Here is a 14426-nt window from a genome sequence, read left to right on the forward strand (position 1 = left end):
ATAGTAATGAGAGAGTAATAGCCCTAGCTGTTAGGGCAAAAAAGTTAGCCACACTCGGCCTTCAGCTTCATCTAAAGCTGATCTTTTGTCATGTAGCAACATGTTAATTGATTGCAAATTGTTTCTAGCCAAAAACGCTTGTTCCTGGGTGTGGTTCGAGAACGTTAAGCAAGGTCTATGTTAAACATAAATAAATAAACAGGTTTCATTTGAGCCACCTCGTTCCAAACTGACAAGCTCAAAGAGCCTTGTAACCAAGGATATGACAAATCCACTTTTTCAAAACTTTATCAGATGCTTGCTATCAACCCTCAGCATTAACTGGATACCAGATACAGATACTGACACTACAGAAGTTCGTAAGATAATGGCTGTGGACTCTGAAGCCTGGTTCATTTGAACACCCACTAGCTCACCCATTGCTAAAAGCCCCTCCCCCAGGCTAGGGAGGAGCTACTGGACCCAGAACCCAACCAAGTTCAGGGGACAACAAAGGCAATAACGGGAACAGACGTGGGGGGTCAAAGGGCCAAAACTAGGGAACCAGAAGGGGACACTGAGCAGAGAACCCCGGACAGTGCCCATTGCACCTCAAAGGCATCGAGAGAGCTGGCAGACACTACCCAGAGGAACTCTGCACGGATATGTAAGCAGATTAAAAAAAAACAAAAGACAGCCCCACAGTTGCAGGGGTCCCCCTCTGCCAACTTCCTCTCTCTGGTGTTACAAATGGCCACCTTGGCCATGGCCAGGAGAAGGCTGACAAGATGGTCCTACGACTCTGCGGGGCTTCGGATCGGATGTGCGTAAATAAACAAATGCTGGGAAAAGTGCAGCCAGAACCTCAATAAGAGGAAGAGGGGCTGCAGCCTGGCGCACTGAAGGTATGCATGCGCCAGGGTCTCCCTCACGCCACAGAAGAGACAGGTTTCAGGGACAGAGGTGAACTGCGCCAAATACACGCCTGTGCTCACAGCTCCATGTAGGAGCCACCAGCTGATATCCCCAGCAGGCCGTAGGACTAAGATGGAATATAAGCTGTCCCACCAGGGTCCCCCAGCCTCCATTCTTGGTGAACTATCCCGCCATTTGGTATATGGGCAGGACATGGGGGTGGGGAAATGAAGTGTGTGCATCACGAGCACATATAGATGGTCTTTTGGCGCAGTTCGAAAATGGACCGGCTGCAAGACATGCAGCCAACTTGGGGTACGAGGAGGGGGAGGCTGGGAAGGCTCACGGGGCAGGGGGCCAATGGAAATATCCGGAGAGCCTGGAGTGAGAGGCGGGCATGGCGCACCCTCTCGCAGGACCCGCTCGAGGAAAACCCGAGCCTCAGGGGACACGGCTGCCTCCACCTCCTGGAGAACGTGCCAAGGGGTTTTAAGGGTGGAGAGCCCCATGCATCAACTGAGCACCAGGGGATCCACCCAACCGCCAAGGTCATAGTCCAGGTCTCCAACCTTGGTAACTCCCACCAGGACCAACCTCTGGCACACCAAGGGGGACTCTACCACCTGCACACGGAGCTGAAGATTGTGTAGCAGGGCCTCCGTGAGGAGATCTGCCCTTTCGGTGGCCGCCACAGACCTGGTTGCTGAAACCAGCCTCCAGGTCCAGAGGAGATCCTGGTAGAAGACCAGCAGCTCAGAGAGGTCTCGTGGAATACCTCTTGGATGAAGAAAAAAAGAGCTGCCTGTCATATCGGAGCCCTCGCAGGCGGTGGAAGAAGGCATGCCCTAATATGCTTCACGCCGAGCCACCTGCACTATAAAGGACTCTCTGCAGGGCCTGGAGACGGAAGACATGGACCTGCTTGCGCATGCATACCAGGCCGTCCTCCCTTCTTTAGGGGAAGATGGAGAACCCCTGCAGAGACCCAGTGCAGTCCTGGCCAAAAAAAACTCCAGAACCAACCTCTGGAGATTGGCCAGGAACCTTGGGGGTGGGCATAGGGTATTGAGCCAGTGCCAGAGCATGGACAGGACCAGCTGGTTAAGCACCAGCGCTCTCCGCTGGAGGGAAAGGCACTGGAGCAGTCCTGTTCGGCCCCGCAGTCACCCAGCCAGTTCTTTGGCAGAGACAGATGTGTGGCAGAAAGGTAAACGCCAAGATAGAGCAGTGGACCCGCGCTCCACCGGATGGCCTGAAGCATGGGTGGGAGGGAGCTTGCCCACCACCCGGCCCCAACCTCTAGGCCAGAGTTCTTGACCCAGTTGACCAGGGCAGAGGAGGCCGCTGAGTAAACAGCTTGGCAAGCCTCCACCCACACCAGATCGTCCGGGTCCTGGACCATGAGGAGCACGTCATCGGAATACACTGCTAGGACCAGCTGCACCTCCGGCTCACACAGCACCAACCCCGTCAATCTCTTACGAAGGAGACGGAGGAAGGGCTCAATAGCCAGAGTATACAGCTGACCTGACAGTGGACAGCCTTGCCGCACTCCTTGCACGAAGCTGACAGGTGCGGTCAAGGTCCAGTTGACCCTGACCAAACACTCTGCGGAAGCGTACAGTACCTGGAGAAACCCCATTAACTGGGGCCTGAAGCCGAATGCCCGCAGAGATACCTGTGGTCCATCCGGTCGAATGCCTTCTCCTGATCCAACGACAGGAGGGTGAATGACAGACCATCCCCACACCCAAGCTCTAAGAGACCCCAGATCAGGTAAAGATTATCAGAGATGGTACGGTCCGGGACAGTGTAGGTCTGGTCAGGATGGACCATGTCCACCAGCATGGAACGCAGCGAGATGGCCTTTGCTACGACCTTGTAGTTCATGCTGAGGAGCGAGACGGGACACCAGTTAGGGAGATTGCAGGGCTCCCTCTTCTTTGGCAGCAAGGTGAGCACTGCTCGCCTGCATGACAGGGAGAGGACCCTGCTGCTCTCCACCGATTCGGCCCAGTGGTGGCAAGGTCCAGGCCGAGGATGTCCCAGAACACGCGGTAGAACTCCATGGTCAGCCCGTCCGTGCCCACAGATTTATTAGTGGGCATGAGACGGAGGGCTTCCGAGAACTCGGCCAGAGTAAGAGGCAGGGCAGCTCCAGCCGTTCCTGGTCACCCGTGCTAACTGTCAGGAGTTCATCCCAAAGCACACTGCAGGCATCAGCGTTGGTTGGCTCCAGGGAGGAAAGGCCAGTATAGAAGGCCTGGGCCCTCTCGCGTATCTCCACCAGATCCGTGAGGAGGGTAGCATCTGCTGCCAAAAGGCAGATGACGTGCTTCTTAACCCCCTGACTGCTACTCCAGGGCATAGAAGAAGCGGGAGCCACGATCCATCTCCCGCAGGAGCTGAAGCCTGGTAGGAAGATGCTAGAATCAACAGAGCAAACCATCCTGAAAAATGAATATCCTAAAAAGGAATCAAAAGTAGTACTGATTGAATGAGAGCAGTGAAGTGCCAAGGCAAGGGGCATAAATAATTTAGTGGTGGTACATCTTAAAAAGCCAGGTTACATTTAGCTGAAAAGAGAAGCCACACTAGAGAAAGAGTCACAAACCCCAGAGAAGAACTTAGGCTTTCGTTCCCCTCCACCCCCACCTTGGCTGGCATGCCAAGCGGGGACGTCTCAGACCCTGAGCTGGTCAGATCAGCTCTGCATATCACCTCACCCTGCGGCAGCTAACAACAAACGCGGCTGTTTCTCGAGGCGCTGCCAGTTTCCTCAGCCCCCGCTGCGGCGCGGCACCGCAGACCTCTCGCCCCATCCATCCTCCCGGAGCAATAAAGCGCTAGTTCTCTGTCGCCTGAGCGCGTTACACGGGGGTGATACTTTCTCCGTGACCACGCTCCACAACAACGCCAGTTTACAGGCCGCCGCCGCCGCCGCCACAACACCCCCCGCAGCGCTGCAAGCCCCATGCTCAGCGGGCTGACCGGCTTCGCTGCATCCCTTTTCGGCGGCCGTCACCTGGCAAGTGACGCTTCTCCTCCCCAGTGGCACCAGCCCAGCATGCCCCGGGGGCAGCCGCAGAGCCATGCTGGGCCAGGAGCTCTGCGCCCCCACATTTCACCCTGGATGGGACTCGGGGGGGGGGGAAACTGCGCCCTGGAGTCAACGAGCTCCCTCAGCCTGGGGCCAGCGCCCAAGGGACAGGGGCGCTCCGACCCCAGCGGCCTGCGAATGGCAGTAACCGCTCGCCCCGCGCGGAGCTTCACCCTCCCTGACTCACTCAAAGCCGCAGAAGTCTCGGTCAGTGTTAGCAGGCCGCGAGCCAACCGAGCTCCCAGCAGCCACCGCGCTCCAGGAGCCCCACGCGCTGAAAATTAACCTTCAACGCTCGCGAGATCCACCTGTTTCCCTTCCGCGATCTCCCAAATCCCGAACCGATAAAAGTCATCGCGTGATCTCCGCCCCGCCCAGCCTACACGATGGGGCCTTTCAAATCCCGTTCCAGGAATGAACTATCGCGAGTCTTATCCCCCCGCCTCTGAGGATTTCCCCTTCCATGCCCCTGAAGGACATCTCCGTAGATCTAACCTCGACCCCACACATATACTGGCTTTCAGAATGAAGTCTCACGAGATTTCCTCTTCTTCCACAAGAACCTCCACGAAATCCCATCTCTCCCTTCCAGAGATCTCGCGAGGTTTCCTCTCCTTCCCTGCCCCCCTCCCCCGAGCACGATGCCGCGCAGGAATGTGAAAGGCTCCCGCCCGCCGCCATTTTCTTTCTTTCTTGGCAGGCAGCGAGTAGGGCAGGAAGCGGCGGCGGAGCGGCTATGGCGGATTATTCCACGGTGCCCCCTCCTGCTTCGGGCGCGCCCGGAGGAGGAGGAGGCGGAGGTGGGGGAGTCAACGATGCCTTTAAAGACGCACTGCAGCGGGCTAGGCAGGTGTGTAATGTGGGCACCAGCCCATCGGTAGCTCCGACCCTCAGGCTCGGGGGCCTGGAAGCGGCTCCCGATAGGGCCACCTCTGATCCTCAGCACCGGAATCTCCCCTCTACCTATTCTGGGACAAATAGGGTGGGTCCTACGCAAGTCCTTTGGAGCGTATCGGGCGGCTTCAGGGGTTTGTTCTGGGGAGGGGGCTGGAGTAAGGCTGGGTCCGCTTCCCTTTCAGGGCCCTCGTTTTCTGCGCACGTTGGGGCTGACGGCGGTGCTGTGTGTTTCTTCCCCATTCCCCGCCCTGTGGACGCAGTGAGGAGGGATTCTTGTGCCTCCCCAACACCCACAACGAGCGGGGAGCTCCCGCAGCGCCCTTGCCCCTTCAGCACACAATGAGATGGGGGGGGGAGTCCCACTTCTGCTCGATCCCTGGTAACCTTCCCCCTGTACCCACAAGCTCCGTCAAGGGACAGGTTATGGAGGGGACCTTTCCCGGGCCTTCCCTCTGAGCCGTTTGGGGGGGGAAGCAAATAGCGAAATCACAGCTGGTTATTAAAAGCGCCTTAGCCCAGGCAGCGCGCAGCCCTGGGTCGCCGCCCTGCACTGGTTGGGGAGGCGAAGGGGACGGAACTGCTTGTCGCAGGCCTTCGACGAGGCTCCCCCCGTCGTGTTGGAAAAGGCTCAGGTTCAGTTCCAGTTATTATGTTGCCTGAGGCGCTCTTGTATCCTGGTAACCTGCTCAAACTAGTTTGAAAGTGTTGGGTTCGTTGGTCCTGAGCTAAAACTACAAGTTTACGTTGCGTAGTCTCTGTCCTTTAGTTTTACTTTTAACTTGATTTGCACTATTGTCGTTTTTGCAGTTGGCTGCACATAAGACTTCATTTGGTAACAAGCAAGATGCAACGTTGTACAGTATTTATAAAGGGAAAGTCAGATAATGCAGTTATGAGATTTAAGGTGATTTTGTTAGGAGTTGGGTTCTCTGTGAGATAACTCAACCTGTTTTAATGAGATGGAAAATCTCAAAGAGCTTGTGGAAAAATACATGGTGCTGCCATTTCTAAATGCAGCAGTCTCTACTTCCTCCATGGGTGAAACCTCATGAGTTCAACAACCTCCTTCTTTTTGTAAAGAGAAATCTGTAAGAATGCAAAATGCTCTTTAAATGCCGGTATTAAAGCAAAATGATCATTTGATCAAGTGTGCTCAAAGATGATATGCAAAGAGAGGGACTTTTCTTCGTCATTGAGATATATATTGTTTTTAATATGTATTTTTTAAACCTCCATCAAAACTAGGGCAAACCAGGACTGATCTGCAAGGTTTTTGATTTGCAAGGTAAAAAGTATCTCATGTTTGTTTTCATTATTTTTACTTTTATCTAGATTGCAGCAAAAATTGGAGGTGATGGAGGGACATCAATGAATTCAAATGATTACGGTTATGGAGGACAAAAAAGACCTCTTGAAGATGGAGGTATGCTGTCAATAAATATGTGTATACTACCATAATTCATTGTGTTCATGGCAGCGGTGTCAAAAACTTCCTAAATTTTCCACAGAAACGATAGTATAGATCCATATTGTACTGGCATGTGCACTCTTTAAAGAACACCACACACTTTGCCAATTTGGTTTTAATGGGGATTTTTGTTTAGAAATCAGTGGTGCTATTTAGGTCTTAAATCTGAAGTCTTGTAAATCAATTCTTAGACCATTACCTGACCTCTTGTACTGAAACAATGCAGTAAATTTTAAGAGGAAAACCCATGGATAAGGTAGGTGAAACAAATAATTTAAAAGATACCTTTATGCAGGTATATTGGTGAAATCTTTTATTCACAGTTAAGGTTGAAGGTGGTCACCTTTCAAACCTATGCTGGTTTGACTTCTGATTTATTATTGAAGGTACCGCATCTGGTAAACTACTTTTAATGCATTTCATTGTAATGGCATAGGACTTTAAAAAAAAAAAAAAAAAAGACAGGAAAATAAAAATTCTTATTAGACTTGGCTAAATCTTTTACTAATTTACAGCACGCATGAACCCTGATAAGATCATGCTGTAATATTTCCTCTACTTTTGTTGCAGTTTCCACTTTTTTGACTTGCTTTACGTTGCAGAAAAGTTTGCTACTGAATTGTGTGGCGTGTCTTCTGATTTTTACTACACGAATAGTGTGAACTTAACAGGGTTTGATATGTTTAATATACACACATAATCCTGACTAAATTATGGAGAGAAACTTCTGAACTTGGAGGTGTTGAAAATACTTTGTTAGGTCTATATGAGCTGTGACGTTTTTTTTCCTTTAAGAGGATTGTGACTCAGTTTACAGAATGTAATTAAGGCTTCAAACCAGGAGTTCTTGTATTCTTTATTAAAGTGTTTTTCTATTAATAGTGAGGTTTTTAATATACAAAAATGAGCTAATGATGCTTCAGATGATGTATGTAATGTATTCTTTTTATTTTATGTGTAGATGGCTCTTGGACAAGTCCGAGCAGTACAACACACTGGGAGGGAATGCCCTCTCCTTTTAAAGGCAGGAATTTTTATTTATTACCTGTGTTTAGTATGTAAACGTGAAATAAACTAGTGGATCTTTTGAAATGGATGACACAAATATTTCCTGGATTATGTGTCTGACTTTTTGCTACACATAAATTATGATGGTTCATCACATAACTTTGAATTTGGGGTGGGGAAGGAAACATCTGAAGTAGTCTTTTTCAGAAATAGGTTGTCAGTGCCTTTCATTTCGCTTATTTGTACAAAGAGGATTTTTGATGTTAGTGATAGAGTTGCTTTGAATATACTTTTTTTTTTTTTTTGGTTTTTTTTTTTTTTTTTGAAGTTTTATGCTGTGAAATGCTTGATATTTGGATAGGAATTTCATACCACAGTTCAGACTCAGATTGCATTGCAGGGGATTATTGTTGTTTCTTAAATTCTATATAGATTTGTGGTCACTTGTCAGATTTTTTTTAAGCCATTGTTTATTTTCATACTGATTTTTGGTGGACTTTTATCTTCAGTTCTTACCGTAGAAGCATCATTAGCTTGAGAAGCCAGTTATTAGGAGCAGAGTTAAATGTTGTTGCTTGTCTTAGCTAAGTTTCATTGACTGTTTATGGATAGCCAATCTACAGTATGTTTCTAAAACTATGCTTTTCTTAAACCACTGGATAGACAAATGGAAATACTTAACTTCTTTTCAAGTATACTAACCGAGTATCATACTTATAAGATTTCTTTTTTATTCAGATCTATTCCCTGAAATTACCAAAACAAAAACAAATTCATTGTCTAAAAAAAATACACTGGAAAAGTTACGATTCACACTCATGGGACAGCCATTAGTTTAAAAGATTCTTGTTTCTTGGCAAAAAATAAAAAAAATCTTAATTTTGCAGATCAACCAGATGCTAAGAAAGTTGCTCCTCAGAATGACTGTAAGTATTTTTTATTTCATTGCGAATAAAACCTAAACAAGTGTACATTTTCAGAGCAAGAGTATGATGCAGTATTCTGGTAGGTAATGTTGGACCAGTGAGATCACAATGACTTGACCTGTAAGTCTCAAGTTTCTATAAGGAAAATAGGCTTGTTTTTGAACAGTTTGATAGTTGTGGAATATTATATATTAGCAACAGAGCTGAGAATCAGTTTGTCTCTTTCAGCTATACTTTTATACCTCTGCTTGGCAACTTTTTTTAAAACCCAGCTTTGTCAGAAGTAGCTACAGATACACCTCTACCCCGATATAACGCAACCTGATATAACACGAATTCAGATATAACACTGCGGTAAAGCAGTGCTCCGGGGGGTGGGGCTGCGCACTCCGGCAGAGCAAAGCAAGTTTCACCTATAACGTGGTAAGATTTTTTGGCTCCTGAGGACAGCATTATATCAGGGTAGAGATGTAGTTTGTTAGTGGGAAATTTTTGGCTTAATTGTGAGAGAATTTTGCCTTTATTTGTGAATTTAACTTTAAAAATACTTTTTATTTGTAGCTTTTGGAACCCAGCTACCCCCAATGCATCAGCAACAAAGGTAGGAGCCGTAATTAACATTTTGTTTACACTTACTTTTTAGTATTGGTGCATTTCCAGGAAACAACTTCAAAACATTTCTCCTAAAAAGACAATGTTTGACCATAATAATGAAACACAGTTGTGAAGTGATGCTTGTTACAGTTTAGCCACAATAGGCATAAGCTAAATATTTGAAATGTATGTAATAGGATACCACATCGAGAACTGCATAGACTTGATATCATGTCATATGTGGGAGGTCTGATCCATAGGGTCAGGCGTCTGGTCTGAAGGAAAAGGTTATTTTAAAAGCAAGAGGGAAAGATTTCTTAAGGAGAAAAATATTGGAGTTAACAAAATTTATGCCAAACATATCCGATCAATAACTTATGCTGCATTCGTCTCATCTTGCTTCTTCCCTCTGCTGCCTCAAAAACACAAAACTAACCAACCTGCCCTTTTAATTCTTGTTGTGCATTTTTTGTTTGGAAATGGCCTATATTTTTATACATCTGTGACATACTTCTAATGCTACATAACTAGCAATATTTTAATAATCATGGAATATACTGGTCTTTTTTCATACCAAACAGATTTTTAGCAGAAATAATTGATTTATTGTGAAGTACATAAATCTAGTATCTAAATTTTATATAATGTTAATTAGGAATGTCATTTTTGCCTTCTAATATTACTGTTTGGTATTCTGTGTTTACAGATTGTAATTTTGGCTTTTAATCTCTATTTAACTTGAAGAATTTCAGGTTAAAATGGGCAAAACTTCTAAAGTAAAATTGCATAAAATTGGCTCCCGTTCAAGTCATTAGATGGGGTAGATGCACCCACAGAAAGACATTTCCCCAAAATGTTACAGTATGTTTCTCCTCCTTGGTGTGATTTGGGGGGGGGGGGGGGGGGCAGCCAGTCTTTCTATACAGATGAAAAATATTCTCTAAATTCTAAGCCAGTGTAGTCTCCTAACCATATGTTATCTTTTGTTGTATTTTGTCTTCTTTTAGGTCTGTAATGACAGAGGAGTACAAAGTTCCAGATGGAATGGTTGGATTCAGTAAGTAGTATAAATATAATATACAATATAGTGGAGCTCTTAACAAATGTTGCTATTGCTAGTTAACATCCTTTTGTTTTTATCCCTCAAGTAATTGGCAGAGGAGGAGAACAGATTTCACGCATACAGCAAGAATCTGGATGCAAAATACAGATTGCTCCTGGTAATTATTTCCTTTTGAGGTTATATCCATTTAGTGGTAACAAGTTTGGAACACTGCTGGTTGGTTTTTCAACTAAATTTATTCTCACCTTTAACAACTGGGAATAGGTACAAGTCATTTAAGTGCAAAACAATCTTAAATCTTGAGACTGTCATTTTATTGGTTTAGCGAAGTGTTAAAACTTCCCACAACACACTTTTCTATTTACTTAGCTACTGATTCCTTGCAAGTTAAACAGAATTGTTAAATCTGTTTCATTTTACAAACTTTATAGATAGCGGTGGCCTGCCTGATAGATCTTGCATGTTAACTGGAACACCCGAGTCTGTTCAGTAAGTACATTGTCTAATAAAATATTTTAAAGTATGTCATATGACTCCTATACAGTGAGGTGAAAATAACTAGGCTTGGAAGGATTCAGTTTTTATTGGTAAACATTGTAAGGCACACAGAAATTGACAAAAATGTGTTTACATTGATGATCAGAATTTACAGATAAGCAACATTTTTCTTATTTTTCCTGGGAGAATTTGATTTAAGGATATTTCCTTTGCATACTCTGTCATGTGCTGTTGACAGTTTGTGTTTTAACAGTTATAAAGCTTCAATTCTTGGAATCTGAGCGTTTACTGTTATTAAGTAATTATTCTGACTCCCTGTTGTCTTGGGAGGAGGGAGAGCATAATTTCCCACAACTCTGAACATTTAAATTGATAATCTAGAGAGATGCTTAAGAATAAGAATTTAATTGTGCTGAGCCTGAATATAACCATTCAACTGTGGAAAATTAAGTAGCCCCTTTTCTTGCAGTCAGATCTATGCTGATGGATCAGACCCTAAGAATATTATTAAATCAAGGATGAAGCATTTGATCTGTATATTATCAAGATCTGACTGAACAATGCAACTGGCCCAATTTTTGCTAGTAATTATTAATCTGTACACTAGTTTCAGCATGGGTACAAATGGGTCAGAGTGGTGTGTGGCCATGCCATTTGATTTTATGTTGATATGTAATTTTCTGGATGAAGTTAATATTGAAGTGTGGTGTTTTTGATGATTAGTAGGGCTTGGGAGACATTCGTAAATTTGAGTTCCACTATTTTTCTTATTGCCGTACTGTTAACAGTAATTTGAATTTGATCTGTTGCCAAGTAATTTAGTTTACTATATATCACTAAGCAAAAAGACATTAACATTTATTAAACATACATTAAAAAAATAAAGGGGGGGGGGCTACAATATCTGCTTTTTTTTATTTTGAAAGGGTCTTACACCTTTCACTCAAATTGGCCTGCGTAGGAATAGCTTTTTAGCAGACCAACTGATCACAACAAAATGTTACAAGATTAGATTCATTCTGGCTCGATAGGATAAGCACTTATTAGCCAGAAGACAAATTGATAAAAAAGCAAGGCACAGTCATGGATATGTTGGTGTTCAGTCAGAACATTTAGTATTTTAAAAGAAGGCCCAATGGTGTGAAGATAAATGTGGTCCTATTATATAGTAGCAGTGGGAGAATCATGGTTGTACTTGGTAAATCAAGGCTTTCCAGTACACAAGACTTAAGCCTTTAGCTGAGACAATGTTTAGATGCCTCCTAGTCTGAATCCTTACATGTCTTTATGGTTTAGATGACCTGTAACTAAAGCAACGTAGTGCCTATTGATAGAAGACTTGCATCAGCAGAGAGAATTTTTCACCATCCTGTGCTGTGGTGGGTTGATCTGTGAAATTACACAGCAGAGTATATTCTAGTTGAATGCTGGAAAGTCTGGTGCAGAGGTTCTCAAACTGTGGTCCGCAGACCACCAGTGATCTGCGAGCTCCATTCAGGTGGTCCGTGGATAGTTCCCTCTAAGGTGTGCACACAACACAATGAAGGGCCACTCGCTTAATTAGTGGAGCCATGCAGGCTTGGCATCACTAATTAGGTGCCTGGACCTTGGAGAAGATGCACATGTAAGGTGAGGTGGTGGCCTTGGGAAGAATAGGGGGTGGGTGAGAAGAGTGGGGGAGGGGAATTTGGGATGTGCAGGAAAGAGGCGACTTTCCCCAGCTCCAGGGCTGCGGCTGCTGGGGAGAGACCCCCCGCCACCTTCCCAGCCCCTGCTTGGGGGCCGCCGCAGCGGGGGAGAGGATACATCCATCACATTAGAAAGGTAAGACTACTGATACTAAAATATGAGTTACGTGCTTTTATTTGTAGAACAAAAAAACTTTAATTACTATTAAGGGTTTTTTTACATAGTGCTTTTATCTAAAGTGCTTTACAATAGTTAGCTAACGGTACAAACAACATTGGGAAAGATCATTAAGTGGTGTGCTCCGCGATTTAAAAAAAAAGTATGAGAACCAGTGGTCTAGCAGACTTGACCAGCCCTAGCTGTTAGTGTTGAGTGGTTTTCTTTCAGCTTAACTGAAAAGTTGATGTATATCCAGGCACATTTGGCCAGCACTGTAAAGGTAGTGTCAATGTGGGAGACTGTTACCTCTGAGTCTAATTTACTCTGGTTTTGCTTGAGGAGATGTTAGGTGGAATGGATTTTGTCCAAGTGTCTGTGTGCCAGCCCCCTGTGCTCTTCTGTTTTTGGCAAGGCCTGCTGGGAGGTCTGGGGTCAATTGATGGCAGTTGGTGTTTCTCTTTGGAAACCCACCCATTTTTCAACAACTGTGGTGGGTTCTCTCCAAGAAGCTGTCTCTTAATGTGAATATGCTTGCCAGTTATGAATCCACTGTGACCATAATTTGGGGGCAGATGTTTGAAAGAGGTATTGTAGCAGTTTCAGTCCTAACTTTATCTTTGACCTGGTCACTGTGGTTTAGGCAGGTGTTAAAAACAAACTTACTGTTGCCCGTCCACGTAAAAAGGATCCATGCCGATCTTGTTAAATGAAGTCTTCAGCCATTCTTATTAATATAGGACAGTAGGTACCTATCCAAATTTAGAATTACAACTGAATTTTTTACAAGCTTTATTTTGGTATTTGAGTAAAATTAACGTACAAAGGGAAATACCTTCCTCAAGATTGGCAGTCTGTGGCCAAGATAAACATAGTCTATGACATTTGAGATTAATTAGATAAGAGGTTTGTCAATTATGACATGCAAAGAATTTCACCAGAGTTTAAATGGTTTTTTTATAGTTACAGTATTTAAAACTTCTTTTTTTTTTTTTTAAATTATGGTTTACTGGACACATCAAGCTGAGCTATAATGCACAGAACCTAAGATGACGTGATGGATTTTTAAAAATTAATCTTGTAAATAGCAGTGTAGCATGGGTTGTTGAGAACTGAAGAGCTAATTTTTGGTTCCTGCAGTTTCTGAAAGAGTGCTGGGAATCAGAAAGAGCCAGGTTTGGGGGTAATTTGTTTTCTTCTTTGGATTTTTTTGCACAGAACCTGGGGAGGAAAGCATATTCCTAAATTACCATATTCAGATCTTTGGAGTTTTGTTTTTTGTTTGTAAACTTGAATTGGAATTTCCTGACTCTTTAAATGATGGTTGTTAGTAAACTAAAATATTATAAAAATCCTTATTGGACTTGTTATTGGGTGTACTTCTTGCAGCAACAGAGGAACAATTACTTTTTCCTCCCGCAGGACTCAGTAGGCTTTAGTTATGCAGGGTTGCCTCTTGTTACTCTCCTCTTGAGTGTATGTGTAGGCCTGTAGAGGAGAGAGTTGTAGCCTGCTGTGTAATCATTATGAAATCTGGGCGTCCTTATCAAACCCAGATAATGCAGTCTGTGCTCTTCTAAAGTCCTTACATTATAAGGCCCTTGTTGGGAAAAGAATTGATTTAAGAAAATATCAGAGATTAGAAGTAATGCTGAAATGCCTGAGGAGGTACCTAGCGTGAAGATGTCAGACATATGGCCCATGAGCTGCAACACCAGAACTCGGACCTTTTTGAACCCCCTTCCCTCGCCCCACCTTCCCCAGCTGCCTGTCTGCTACTGTTCAGAAGGACTGGGAGGGAACCATACCCAAGTGGGAGAAGGCAAGGTGGAACCTTATTTGCTGATTGAACACAGACAATGAGACACTTCCCTCCTATGTGTGATAGGTGCCACAATGCCCCGAAGCTGGGGCTCATAGGAGGCTCTGTTTGAGTCTCCTTCCAACTTTCTGGGAAAGGGCCCTTCCCCATTCCATGCCCTGGAGCAACCTCCTTCCCCTTCTTTAACCCCCCACTGCCCCCTCCCCCCCCCCCCCCCCCAACCAAGCACCAGGTTAGGGAAGATATTACTTACTGAACATCTCTTTCTGGGGAACTGAACTCTGAGATCCCCCAAGGGGGGGGGGGGATGG

The 14426-nt window shown here is 45.0% G+C and overlaps 2 protein-coding genes across 8 annotated transcripts in view; one reads left to right on the top strand and one right to left on the bottom strand.

Moving 5' to 3' along the window:
* The window catches only part of DNAJB4 (DnaJ heat shock protein family (Hsp40) member B4), a 40575-nt gene extending 36319 nt beyond the window's left edge, over positions 1-4256 (bottom strand). Inside the window, exon 1 of the mRNA XM_034778156.1 lies at positions 4182-4256. The gene's annotated coding sequence lies outside the window, so the exon portion shown is untranslated. The remainder of the gene's footprint in view (positions 1-4181) is intronic.
* Positions 4257-4643: 387 nt separating this feature from the next.
* FUBP1 (far upstream element binding protein 1) overlaps positions 4644-14426 on the top strand; it is a 38644-nt gene continuing 28861 nt past the window's right edge. Inside the window, exons 1-8 of one of the 7 annotated variants that reach the window (XM_034778148.1) lie at positions 4645-4844; positions 6224-6314; positions 7321-7383; positions 8255-8293; positions 8855-8894; positions 9895-9944; positions 10036-10107; positions 10382-10439. In XM_034778148.1, coding sequence (XP_034634039.1) covers positions 4731-4844; positions 6224-6314; positions 7321-7383; positions 8255-8293; positions 8855-8894; positions 9895-9944; positions 10036-10107; positions 10382-10439 — 527 coding nt within the window. In that variant the 5' untranslated portion in view covers positions 4645-4730. The other 6 variants (XM_034778149.1, XM_034778152.1, XM_034778154.1 and 3 more) reach the window with 6 other exon arrangements.

This window comes from Trachemys scripta, chromosome 8 (assembly GCF_013100865.1).
Source record: "Trachemys scripta elegans isolate TJP31775 chromosome 8, CAS_Tse_1.0, whole genome shotgun sequence".
NCBI classification, from domain to species: domain Eukaryota; kingdom Metazoa; phylum Chordata; order Testudines; family Emydidae; genus Trachemys; species Trachemys scripta.